Below are 13,840 nucleotides of genomic sequence, written 5' to 3' on the forward strand. Positions count from 1 at the left end.
GCCTGTATCCGGAACCTGTACACTCAGCTGCTTGCGGTGATGCAGAAGTGCCTCTACACTCGCGTGAAGCTTTGCGCTGACCCCCCAAATTTGTCATCCCGAGTCCTTTTCACAATCTCCCCCCCCCCCGACATCCCAAATATCGTGACCATACGTCGAGCGGTTAAGATTTGTGCCCAACTGTTGACGGATGCACGGACAGACGAGACGCTCAAGCGATTCTACAAGCTCCATCTGACCATGTCAGATGAGCTAAAAATACACTAAAAACAAACAACAACGAAACATCAACAAACAAATTACCACACAAACCAGCAATCAAACACAAAATGAGCAACTAAATGAATAAATATACGAATAAACGTACAAAAAAGAGACAAGAACAAACATGAATGAGCGTTTGCCAATTAAACAAAGAAACAACCAGATAAACAAAGACAACAAACTATAGCTGGTTGACTGACCTGAGCTCTCCAGCAACCATGATGCCGACGCGGCTGCACAAAGCGTCTGCTTCCTCCATCGAGTGTGTCGTCAAGATGGCGCCACGGTCGCCGGTAAAGCTAGCGCTGATCGTGTCCCACAGAAAACGCTTCGACTGCGGATCCATGCCGGTCGACGGTTCGTCTAGCAGCACGACCTGTGGTGCCCCCAACATGCTGATCGCAAAACTCAGCTGAAACGGTGAAAATCAAAATACTTACCAACCAACAGACATTTGTTGCTGCAAAGCTGCTGCATTCAGCTGCGCAATGTGCAACATTGCCCGATGGGCGGGTTGTCACCGATAAAATTTCTAAAACAAGTGAACGTAACTAGTAGTGTCAGTTGGCATTGCGTGGGACTGACCGCTGGAATACCTTTCGTTTTGTCCCACCCGACAGCACGTCTGATCGCTTGTTCTCGTGTTCCCTGATTTGCAAAGCATCCATTAAGCTGAAAGAGAGGGACATCGAGAATGCACGTCAAGATAATACCTCTAATAGATTCATTTGCCAATGACTACTCTCTACAGCTATGAATAACTACACTGCAAAAATACGATGCTTCTTGAGAAAGATGATGCATGTGAGGAGTACGCATACTAGTATACTATGAGTGTTAACATTAGTCACATTTAACTAGTAGTGTAAGCGTACTAGTTAGTTGTGTGTGTAATCTGGGTTGGCTGGATTCCGCGCATCGCAGCATAGCAGATCAGGTGTTCTCTCAGGGTAATGTTAGGCCAGATCGCGTCGTGCTGGGGGCAGTAACCCATCGCCTCGTAGGCCTCAGACATACACGAGACTACGTTGTAACCACCCACGGTCACCTAGAACAGGAATGAAACACACCTGTACCAATCGTCAACTACAGTAGTAACGAAGATATTACCTGTGCCAATCACCAACTACAGAATTAACGAAGTTTACCTGTACCAATTGCCAACTACAGCAGTGATAAAGTTTACCTGTTCCACCCTAATCAGGGCTTAACTATAGTTCTGGTCATCTGTAATGAAGAACGTTACATTAGGAATGTTGCTGTAGAGAACTAGAATACCGTATAGTCGGTAGTAGATAGATGAGCAAAAACCCAACTCACATAGAACCAGAATTTTGTAGTAGTCCTACGAGTACGCGCACACAAGCCCCACTAATTTCTATCTCCTTTGACAATTTCATTTTCACCATGCACCTCCAGTTACACTAAATCTCTCGAATAATACATGTAATAGGGGGATAAATTACAGTACCGATCACTTGCATCAGTTACCTCATTTAACTGTGCAACTAATCATCTATTCCAGTTAATTATTGACCTCACTACACCATTTTTCACCTATAGTTGTCATAGCAGTTTGAGGCATACAATGACTCACCAATGTACAAGCCACTGCCACAATGGCATTCTCTTTGTTATAACCCTCATCCATCTCATGTGCCAAAACCAGTCAAATACGAAACAAAACATGGGTTCATCTTCCCATTCCTATCCAACCATCAGGATTTAACGTGGTATAGATTTCTGGTTCCGCGATGCTAATGGTTACTCACCGTTCCAGCTGTTGGTGCCGTCTCAGAGGTTATCACACTCAGAGTGGTCGTCTTTCCTGCACCGTTTGGTCCCAGCAGTCCCAGCACCTCTCCCGTCTCCACAGCAAGAGAAAGGTTCCGCACCACCACCTAGAAATAAAACACAATACCCACATATACGCATACACATAGACACACACTCATACACATACACATACATAGACACACATTCATACACATACATACACACACACTCATACACATACATACATACACACTCATATAATACATACACATAGACACACATACACTGAAACCATCTTGTTCACTGCAACTTGTGTGCAGCTGCTGTTCAATGCACAGTTACTCACAGAATTGTTGTTTGCGAGTTTATACTCGTTTCTTTCTAATGTTGTTGATCGTTTATGGATGCTGAATTGTTCCTCGTTGATTCGTACTCTGTGTTAGTGAGATGGTTTATTGCTAATGTAGCAATTGTGTGTGAATACATAATCATTTAAGCAACAAGTTAAGTAGCAGCATTGTTCTTGACCATTTATGTATTTATGTAAACAATATTATATTAAAGTTGCCTTCATTATCACTGCTCGCAGTTTTTGCATGTGTGGTAGTCTGTTCATTACAAATAATAATCGATAAATTATAAATATCCTATTCAACTATTATAATTACCTATAATAGCATCTATCAAAATAAGTTGAAAAGCCTAAAAAATAATCATTGCTGGAGCAATACGCGACGGCCTGATATTTACGAAACTGGATTTTACTATTTTTAGTGAATACACACGCACACGCACGCACCCACACATGCACGCGTGCACACACGCACGCACACACAATTATGTACCTTGATTTCATTTCCTTTCTCGAAAAGCCCTCCAGTGGAAAACGCCTTCTGCATATTCTGGACCATGACAACAGGCTGCAAAGACAAGTGGAATTATGACAAATAGCCATATACATGTATATGACAGTTAACGCAAGCACGCATGCATGCACGCACGCACATATTTACTTATTTATTTATTTATATACATATAGGTAGTTAGTAAAAGGCTAGATATGGTGATATGGTACTGTTGCTGTATCTAAACTTAGTTATTCAAAGAAATGTTTAATGCGATTTTATTTCTAAAGTATCTAGACGAATAACATCGGCAAAAAAACCTGTGCACAGAATAAGGTTTAGAAAAAAAGGAATGCATATTTGGTACACAACAGAAGCTTTTTAACATAACTAAAGGTTAAAAGCTACATAAAACACGAACGATGAATGCTTTACAGGGACAGACATTTGACTATGATTTCTAGGTATTTGTAATGCAGAAATGTGGTACCGTGGAAACGGTGGCACATACGACCGTTTAGGGACGAACGGCGGATGGCGTACGACATATTTAGAAGGTGCATATCAATTAACGTCACGGACGGCATAGCTGATAGAATCATTAATAGAGGTACGGCCGGTTCTCACGGCCGGACGACGGGTGTAACTGCCTCGGCCCGACCCTAGAACAGAGCGAAAGTTGTCAACCAGGCACTCAGTAAGCGACACTTTATGACAGTCCGACAACTGGTCAAAGAGAGCATTGAACCCCAACAATGGAACGTTCGTCGCGACCGGTCCTTGTGATCACTAGCCGGTGCCACAAATCAGGAAATCTGTAGGGCACGACGAACGCGTGCACGGTTTAAAAGAAAGAGGTTTTGGAAGAAACGGGAGAGACCCGGACCATCACTGGGTATATGTATACGCTGTTGCTATTCGTGTTCTAGAATAAACCTATAGTTGTTTACCGTTTATACAACTCTTACGTCTACTGTCTACGAGCGTACATTCAACGCACAATTAGGCGCCGTTTTGACCAAAAGAACTTCGGTCTCCCTTTGCAACACAACGCCAAATGCTACCACTGCCGATCACGTCGCCGGAAGAACTTCACTGTCAAACACTCACTTGTCGGTAAGTGGAACGTTATTGTCGGTTTTACATTGTATCACATTGTGTGCGGTGTTACATCGTCTCTCACACCGCCCTTATCAACAAGTTACCATTTACCATTTAACAATTTTCACCTTTGATCCGTTTTCCCCGACCACAAGACCAATGCTACGATTGAATCTCTAACTGCGGGGGTTACGGAAGGGCCTTAAACCTCAATGGAAAGTGTTAGCGGAACGATTTACGAGGTTTAAGGTCGCCGGGAAGTCGGCAGAGTATTACTAAGTTTATGTGGGAATTAGCTTTTGTGGGGCCCAAGTTCAGAGTGGAATAATCAATTCAACGGTGGGCACATTTAGAGCTAAATCTGACGAAAACAGAATTCAGAAATTTAGAAATCAGAACCTTGGGCGGGTAGCGAGCGTCCGGATGCACCCGCCGTTTTTAATAGGATCACTCAGACATTACGTGGGACCGTCTGTACGAAGCCTTACAAACACGCTATAAGGACCCAATGTCTGAACTTTCGGCTCAAAACGAGCTAAAACAATTTCACCAGGAGAGAGGAGTCTATTCGCGATTACGCAGACCGGTTACGACAGATAGCACACCTAGCAATCCCACGAGACCAGTTACAACACGAAATAACGCAGAAACGTTTAACAGAGATTTTTTCTGACGGGTTTGGGAGTATAGCAATACAAAAAAGTTTGTTGAAGCGGGGCCCACGCACACTACAGGAAGCACTCGAGTTGGCAGACAGGGAAGCGGTCGTAGAACAAGGAATCGCAATACGGTTGCGTAACAGGGAGGGGCAACGGTACAGGGATGATAACTATGGGGAACCTATGGAGGTAGATCTTGTTAGAAGCAAGCAAACGGCTAGAGACATGCATCACAGTGTAGGTGAAATGAGGCACTTGGTAGCAAGCATGCAAAACATATGCACGACACAAGAGCAGAAACAACGAAACATGCTGACCAACACGCGGACACAAACACAAACACAGACACGACGCAACGAGCCGCAGAATACTAACAGACCACGTAGACTGGCTAACGAATCGGACTATTACACACGTCCGCCACCGGCTAGGCAGGCCAATCGCTACGACGGAAGACCGCCGAATCAGATAAGGTTGTGTTTCCGTTGTGGCAGAGAGGGGCATTTCGCACGGGATTGTCGAGTGGTATTGCCGTCGGGAAACGCGCCGCGCCCGCTAGACCGCAACAGAAGGTAAGGGGGGGTCAGACACGGTCGCACACACGTCGTGTCGCGCCATGTTGCGATGTTCGGGTGGCGGGGCAAAAACTAATAGCTCTTGTTGATACAGGCGCTGAATGTTCGTTAATTCACGAGACGGCGTGGAGGGGGTTACCTAATCACGTAAGAGAAGCTGCCACGCTCGACAACGAGCAGTGTCCGCAATTACAGTCTGTCACGGGTGAACAGCTGCGGGTAACACGGGTCGCTAAGTTACCGGTCACGCTGGGTCGGGTAAAAACATCCCTCCGGTTTTGTGTGGTAGCAGCATTGCCAAAAGATATCATTTTGGGGGTAGACTTCCTTGCTAGGAATCGGGTGGGTATAGATTTTTCAAACTCAGTGTTAGCCATAGGGAATAGTATAGTACCCATGTATGAAGTGGGAGGACAAGGGAGGTCAGTACCTACGATGAAAGTAGCCTACGTGCAACGTTACAGACATCTCGCGCCAGGCCAAACAGCATGGTGCGAATGTCAGATTAATGGGGTATTGTCCGTCGGGACACGGGTCCAACTCCAAGCGCGGCCGAGAGAAGGTTATCAGCGGTTCACGGGATTGCAGATACTGACAAAAACATGCCGCGTAAACACTAATGGCACGATTAGCTGTCTCCTTAGGAATACAACACGCAAACACATTAATCTGCATCATAAAACCACATTAACGGTCGCACACGTGCGCGGCGGCGGCACACGACCCAGACGGGAGGTAGCACAGGGTACTACGCGACGCATCACTGCCTCAGGGGTGACACGGGGGCGGCTGTAGAACAAAGCAAGCACCAAATGGGTCTTTGCAGCAACGTCAGGCAGGCAGAACAATTACCAGATCGTGCACTCACCACACAAACAACAGTGGACTACGCCTCGTTAGTCGCCCATGTCACAAACAGACAGCACAGGGAACAATTACGGGACTTTTTGACGCAACATAAAACATCCTTTGCACACACAGACGAGGAACTCGGGTTCACAAATCTATGTGAAATGACAATCGAAACTGGAACCGCGAAGCCATTCAAAACAGCGCCTTACAGAATGGCAATACCCCAACAGGAAGAGGTGGAGCGACAGGTCAGGCACTTACTCAAAATGGGGCTAATTCAACCCTCCATCTCAGAGTGGAGCTCAGGGGTACTGCTGGTTTAAAAGAAAACAGGGGAGTGGAGAATGTGTATGGATTATAGACGGCTGACTTCAGTCATTCGAGCCGACGCATTCCCTCTATCCGTAATCGAAGACGTGATGCAAAACTTCGGGAAAGCGAAATTTTTCACCTGTCTAGATCTCCGAAGTGGTTATCACCAGATTCCTTTAGCAAAGAAAGATCAGCATAAGTCCGCCTTTGTAACTACAAATGGCCTCTGGTACAAGTGCGCGATGCCGTTTGGAGTCGCCAGTTGTCCGGGACAGTTTCAGAGAGTCATGAATCGAGTACTAGAAGGGTTACAACATAAGTACGCGATCGCGTATTTGGATGACATAATGATATACAGCGCCACTTTCGAAGAACATATGCAACATTTGCACGAAGTTTTCCGCCGCTGTCGAAACGCGAATCTTAGGTTCAAAGCAACTAAATGTAACTTCCTTAGTAAAAAAGTTCAATATCTGGGTTATATTATCAGCGCAGACGGTATCGCAACGAACCCAGAAAAAAACAAAGGCCATTCAAGCATTAGCAGCCCCAACAACAGCGAAAGGCGTTCGTCAATGGCTTGGTTTGCCAGGGTATTATAGAAAATTTGTTAAAGATTACGCTAAAATAGCAAGACCCCTCACGCAACTTACCCACAAAGGAACACCCTTTGTGTGGACTGAGGAAGCAGACCAGGCGTTCCGAGCACTGAAGGTAGCCCTCATTAACCCACCTATTCTAGCGCTGGCCGACCCGAGTCGACCGTATACACTCTATTGTGATGCCTCGGGGTATGTATTGGGCGCAGTGTTGACACAGACGGATGAGCAGGGCCGCGAGAGAGCCATTATGTATATTAGTAAGCAGTTCACTGACACTGAAACACGTTGGCCCATAATTGAGAAAGAATGTTGAGTGTGGGGCGACTGAAGCACTTTCTATACGGGGGGCAATGTCACGTCGTGACCGATCATCGGCCGTTAAAGTTCCTCCTAGAAGCCAAAACGTTACGAAATGCCAAGTTGCAACGCTGGGCATTGACGCTATCCCAGTTCAACCTGACACTGGCATACAAACCCGGAGCCACGAACACGCAAGCAGACGCGCTCAGCAGACTAATGCCTGAGGGACGACTCGCACTTTCACACGACGCCTCCACACAAACAGCACACACCCCACCACCTGCCGTCGCACACATTCAGGTCAGTCCAGTGACGCGGCACACCGCGGAGAAAGCGGCCATAAACTTGGACGGGTTTAGGGACATGCAAAACAGAGATCCATTTCTCTCACGCGTCAGGCAGGCGTTGGCAGCAGACAAGTGCACCTAACGCGATGCGCGGTTCGTTGCTGACTATTATATGGATGACGGATTAGTGTTCCACGTCAGTACAGACAAGCTTGAATGCGGGGCGCAACTAGAACTCCCACGCAGCCTAATTACCAAGGTTATGCCGCTGTTTCACGACCATGTCTACTCGGGGCACTTAGGCTTTTCAAAAACTCTTTCAAGGATTCAACAACGCTATAACTGGCCGCGCATGTTTTCCGACGTGTACGAATACGTCAAGTCATGCGTTATTTGTGCGGCACGCAAAATGCAGAGGATCCGCGCGCCCATGCAGCACGCACCCCAAACCCCGCATGCTTGTCGAGCCGTGGCCATTGACATAATGGGGCCATCACCGGTGACGGATAGCGCTAACCGGTATTGTCTGACTTTTATCGACTTGTTTACGGCGTGGCCCGAGGCGTACGCGATTCCACTCCGGACAGCCCAGGTCGTTACGGGAGTCATTGTCAATAAGTTCATCCCACGCCACGGCTGTCCAGAAATATTCTTAACAGATAACGGCAAAGAATTCTGCAACTCGTTAATGACACAATTAGGGAAAGAACTGGGGATCCAACACGTCAAAACAGCACCTTACCACTCCGCTTCCAATGGGGTAGTCGAACGTTTTCACAGAACGCTTAATAATTTACTTGCCTGCTACATTAACCGCGATCATTCATCGTGGGACACAAAGTTGGGAGCCTTGTTGTTTGCATACCGCACGTCAATACACGGGACTACGGGGTATACACCATATTTTCTACATCATGGGAGAGAAGCGAGATTACCGCTAGACGTGCTTCTACACCCCCGCCGGGTACAGTACGCAGATGACCCGATATCACAGGCAACAGAGAGACTATACCACGCATGGACAAACATACACGAAAATACACGATCAACAAGAGAGAAAAACAAGAACTTATACGATAAACGAGCGAAAGACCAGGGGTTTATTGTAGGAGACTCAGTGTACTGGTACAGCCCCGTATTACGCCCGGACGAAACCGTCAAGTTACACTCTGCATGGCGCCCATTTTACCTAATCGTAGAACAGATCACGCCACTAGTAGTTAGGATAAAACGGCAGGACCAGACGGTCACACACAGGGTCCATATAGATAATCTCAAAATAGCATATCTGGCAGACGCTTGGACAAAACCACTGGACCGCACAGACACACAGACCGAACACACAACACATACAGTACGGGACGTACATCCCAGGCGCGCGAAAATGATACACGGGGACGAGTACACAACGCACCACCTAACGTTAACGACAACGGCGATGATGTTGACGACGAAGAATGGGACGAGGATGATTTACGACCACTTGCGCACCTAGCGGGGTTATAACTTAGCACACAGGCCGTTTAGAAATAGGGTCGTAAACCCTATAAATAAGTCGTGTTCCTGTTGTTTCCAGAATGAGGCCCTACACCTGGCTGATACTGGTGCTCCCACTACTCGTGACGGGAGAAACAGAAAACGAGATACGACAGCAGGAAGCGGGGTTTTTATTCGTACAGAGGGGACGAATTGCAATAACTCAATCGACGTGGGGGATAGCCATATCACTAAATCTATCAGCAATGGATGACTACATGGACACGTTAAGAAGACAATTACTACTGTTGACAGAGATAAAATTGCCAGGGAGTGACATAGACCAGGGTAAAGGACGGGTGAATTTACACGATAGACTCCCATTTCCGGACCAGCGTGACATATTAGACTACGCAGATGTACAGGCGAAACGGGCTTCTGTGCAGATAGCAGATAGCGCTTATAGAATGTTCCAGGTGCAATTAGGATGGTTTACGGAACGCATGAATGCTCTCGAACGAAAGATGGATAATTTACACGCACTCTACCGCACACGTAGGACGCGATCTATTTTTTCCGGCATCGGGAAACTTAGTAAATTTTTATTCGGCCCAGCGACGGACGATGATGTCCAACACCTACAACAGAACATAGCGGCCATGCGAATATCCCAGACACAAACCCACCACATCATTGACCAAGCACTCACCGTCATTAACTATACTAAAATTCATACACAGATGAACACACAAATTTTAAAAGACGTTATACGGGACACAAGAAAAGTAGCAACGGCCGTCGAAACTGTCACAAGACAGATTTGTGAATGGAGAACAGCGGCGGCCCACGAGTCTGTTATGCTCTCACGCTTGCAGGTGGCTCTAACCGGTTTACAACTCGCCTTCGGGCATGCACGAGACCAGATCGACGCTTTACAACGCTATGTCAACATACTACTGACAGGTCGCCTACCGCCCGCACTTGTCCCCCCAACGCAGCTTAGTACAATTCTATCAGCCATTCAAGAATCGCTTCCCGATACAGTTACACTCCCATACCCATACAGCACTCAATTACTATGATATTACGACATGATCACAGCTGTCGTAGTGCCAACACCAGGCGCATTGCACGTACTAGCCTTTATATCGCTGTCATATCGGGATATGGATTTTCGCATTTACGAGATTATAACACCACCGGTGTTCCTACCTAATAGTACAAGTACAAAAACGGGACCCACCAGCCAGACAGCCGCATACTACGAGACGGACAATAGGTATATCGGGATTAGTCTAGACCGGTCAGTATTCATATATCCGGACGCACTTAGACTACAATCATGCCTACAACAACACCGGGTAATTTGCGATGTATACTCTCCTTCTCCTATCTTCCCGGCGACAGCAATAAATTCATGCGCGATTGCTTTGTATCAAAACGACATTAACCAAATTCAAACATTGTGTCACAAGCGTGTTGTTTTCTATCAGAAATCCCAACCACAGGCCAGGTACATAGCGAACGGGAAATGGTTAATCTCCGCGCCAGCGCCGTTTAAAATTGTCATATCATGTCGACTCAAGCGCATTCTACGGCGCAAATCAAGAGAACTAACCATAAAAGGGCAAAAGCTTATTCAATTACGGTCGGGTTGTAAGGCGGATTCCGCAGCTTTTACGCTACCACCATATTTTTTCCATGAAACCAACGTGTCCGCCAGCAGTTCAGCACAAGCTCTACCCGAAATCGTTTAGGCAGATCCCGCAAATTTGGAAACAGCTGTACGAGGTACACAAAGGGATAGTAATAAATTCTACAGCACTCATTCCGACGGCAGTAGTCCCCCCACAACTGTATGCAGATGCAGATTTAGATGTTTCGTTTACTGACCTCGTGGCAGCAGTCGGACGGGGTAAGCAAATCACATCGCAGGGAACTGCATATGATCACTGGGATACGGCAGATTATCATGTTAACACGCACCACTCGGCGGCATACGGGATTCTGGCAGGGATAATAATTATGACGGGAATTGCGCTAGTTTTTTACTTTCGTTGTTATAAGAGGGGTTTATGGCAGCGTTTTCGGCCTACAGTCCCGGTGACCTTCAGAACAGGCCGCGGCGACAGGGTACAGAGGGCGGCAGTTCCACGTCATCCAACACCCATAAACATGGAAACCGAAATGATAGACATACCGTTACGGTCACTCCCGACAACCCCCACCCCCACCCCCACCTACGCGACCATAACTCCCACCCCCACCCCCACCCCACCTACGGGACAGGTCCCACGAAACCAGCCAGATCCTTCGACCTATCCCACCTCTTCCACCCACTACGCCAAGACGATATGTAAATCACTCCACTGTGCGATAACAATAGACCGCTAGTAACCGTTTCACGACGCCTGCCTCGAGGGGACAGTTAACGACGCCACAGATCAACAGCCAGCATAGCAACAGACAACTACGTTTTCCAGTTAACCAACGTTCTAAGTATTCCAGAATCAACGAGGCAACAACAACAACAACGACAACAACAACAACAACACCATGGCACCCAGAGAACACGCAACGACGTGGGAAGCGCTGTACGGCAACCTCACCGCCGACGTTCCGGCGGAACCCGACAGCATTGCCGACGCCATGAACGGCAACCCCCTGTACAAAGCGGACGCCGCCGCAAGCCTGCAGCTGCAGGCCAATAACGCCGCAGTGCAGAAGGCTGAGGAGGAGGCAGAAGAGGAGGCCTCGTGGCAGGCCTACCTGCAGCAATTGCGGGAGGAGGAGCCCCGGAGGGAGAGGGAGCAGACGGCCAGCGAGTGGAGGGAGCTGGAGGAGGCACAAGGGGAGCCGCACGTCTGCGCTCCGCTAGCCGACCACGAGAAATGGCAGGGGTGGGAGGACTGCATGGAGATACCTCCCGAATACTCCCACCTAGCGTCAGACTCGTGGCTCGCCTTCACCCAGACGGAGGAGGAGAGGGACCGCGCAGCCGGATGCCGCGACGAGATGCGCCACGCAGGGGACACCGACTACCCCGCCGATGTCCCACTCCTAGAGCTGATCCTGGACCAGGAAGGAGAGCACGGTCCGGAAAAGTACGTCGAGTTGTTCGGTCGGTGCGGGGAGGCTATCAAACGCCTGACACTGGCACGATATATACACATAGTTGGCTGGTTTATGTACCAAGGCCTTGTGGGGCCAGCCATCTATCTGTCACGCGTGCCAGATTTCGAGAACCTGCCACAACCGCCCAGTCTGACAGGGGTTTCAATTTTTTTAAAGGGGGCGATCCCACTCCCGCCACCGGGGATCGAGTTAAACGACGCCTGGTGGATGGTGAACAGGCATGATGACTACGAAGAGTACATGCCTGAGGGATTTGACCCATTTTCAAATACACGGGGGGAGTCTTTGATAGAGAGGTATTATATCTGGTTACGAGCATACGATCCAAACAATGAATGCAACGACCCGGAAGATGTACAGCATCTCGAGGTATTACACCGACAGATGCTACAGTATAGTCTGACGGAGTTGGCCTCGTTGCCACAACCGACTCCACGGCCGCCACTCCATGGGGACTCCTTCGCCGAGGTCGCGCTCGAGCGCAAACGACGTGGGTTTGGAGGGGGCCTACTTGGATGGTTGCTAAGTAGGTTTGTTGGTCGCTGGTTGGCGTGGTTTCGTCATTAAGCTGGAAAAACTGCTCCTTTTTCCCTTTTCCCCGCAAACTAACGGGTTCTGGCAGTAGTACCGAAATGAACAAACGGGTATTTTTCCATGTAAACTATTTTCTAAAATTTCTCTTACTATCATTTTCTCATGTGGTCAGGTGTCTCACGTTATTGTCGTGCACGGCAGTACGCGACGATCACAGGCCATCAAGGCCGAGTATAACTTTTACATGCAATTTATAACCTTTTGCGCGAATTTTCACTTTTCTATGCGGGTTGTGAGTTTTGATCTGCGCAGAAAATAACATTATAACCGGAATCTATAATAATTTCGGACGCGAATTATAACGTTTGTACGTAACTTTTAATAGTATACGCCATTTCTTTTAACTGTTGTGCATTATATATTACGCGATACGCGATTGGTGACGGGGCGACATACGGGTATTACTGTATGGTATTATATACGGGTATTGGAATTATATTGTCATTGAATTGAATTGAATTGAGTTAAATTGTATTCGAATTGTATTATAATTTAAATTGAATTGAGTTAAAATTGTATTTGAATTATATTGTCATTTAATTGAATTTAGTTAAAATTGTATTTGAATTATATTGTCATTTAATTGAATTGAGTTAAAATTGTATTTGAATTATATTGTCATTGAATCGAATTGAGTTAAATTGTATTTGAATTGTATTGGAATCCAATTGAGCTGAATTGTATTTGAATTGTATTTTAATTGAAGTGAATTGAATTGGGTTTGAATGCTATGGTACGGTTAAAGGAGTTATTAGTTGTCATGTTACGCGGTGGCGGTTACGAGAAACACTATGTTAAGATTATACACTTAAACGGTTACAATTACAAGCAAACCTATCACGACGATAGTACAGCAAGTCTTTTGTCTGTAACAAATTTTAATGAGTTTCTCCTTGATAAGACTGGCTTAAATTTTTTTGGGGCAGGGTGAAATGTAATGCAGAAATGTGGTACCGTGGGAACGGTGGCACATACGACCGTTCAGGGACGAACGGCGGATGGCGTACGACATATTTAGAAGGGGCATATCAATTAACGTCACGGACGGCATAGCTGATAGAA

The 13,840-nt window shown here is 46.9% G+C and overlaps 1 protein-coding gene across 1 annotated transcript in view; it reads right to left on the bottom strand.

Annotated features, from left to right (window-relative positions):
- The window catches only part of LOC106819017 (ATP-binding cassette sub-family A member 5-like), a gene marked incomplete at both ends in the record, with an annotated part of 24,390 nt that overhangs the window by 2,799 nt on the left and 7,751 nt on the right, over nucleotides 1–13,840 (bottom strand). The window contains 5 exon segments of the mRNA XM_014823676.1: nucleotides 465–676; nucleotides 861–936; nucleotides 1,140–1,312; nucleotides 2,037–2,165; nucleotides 2,886–2,960. Of these exon segments, the coding sequence (XP_014679162.1) occupies nucleotides 465–676; nucleotides 861–936; nucleotides 1,140–1,312; nucleotides 2,037–2,165; nucleotides 2,886–2,960 (665 nt within the window).

This window comes from Priapulus caudatus, unplaced genomic scaffold (genome assembly GCF_000485595.1).
Source record: "Priapulus caudatus unplaced genomic scaffold, Priapulus_caudatus-5.0.1 Scaffold2746, whole genome shotgun sequence".
In the NCBI taxonomy this organism is placed as follows: Eukaryota; Metazoa; Priapulida; class Priapulimorpha; order Priapulimorphida; family Priapulidae; genus Priapulus; species Priapulus caudatus.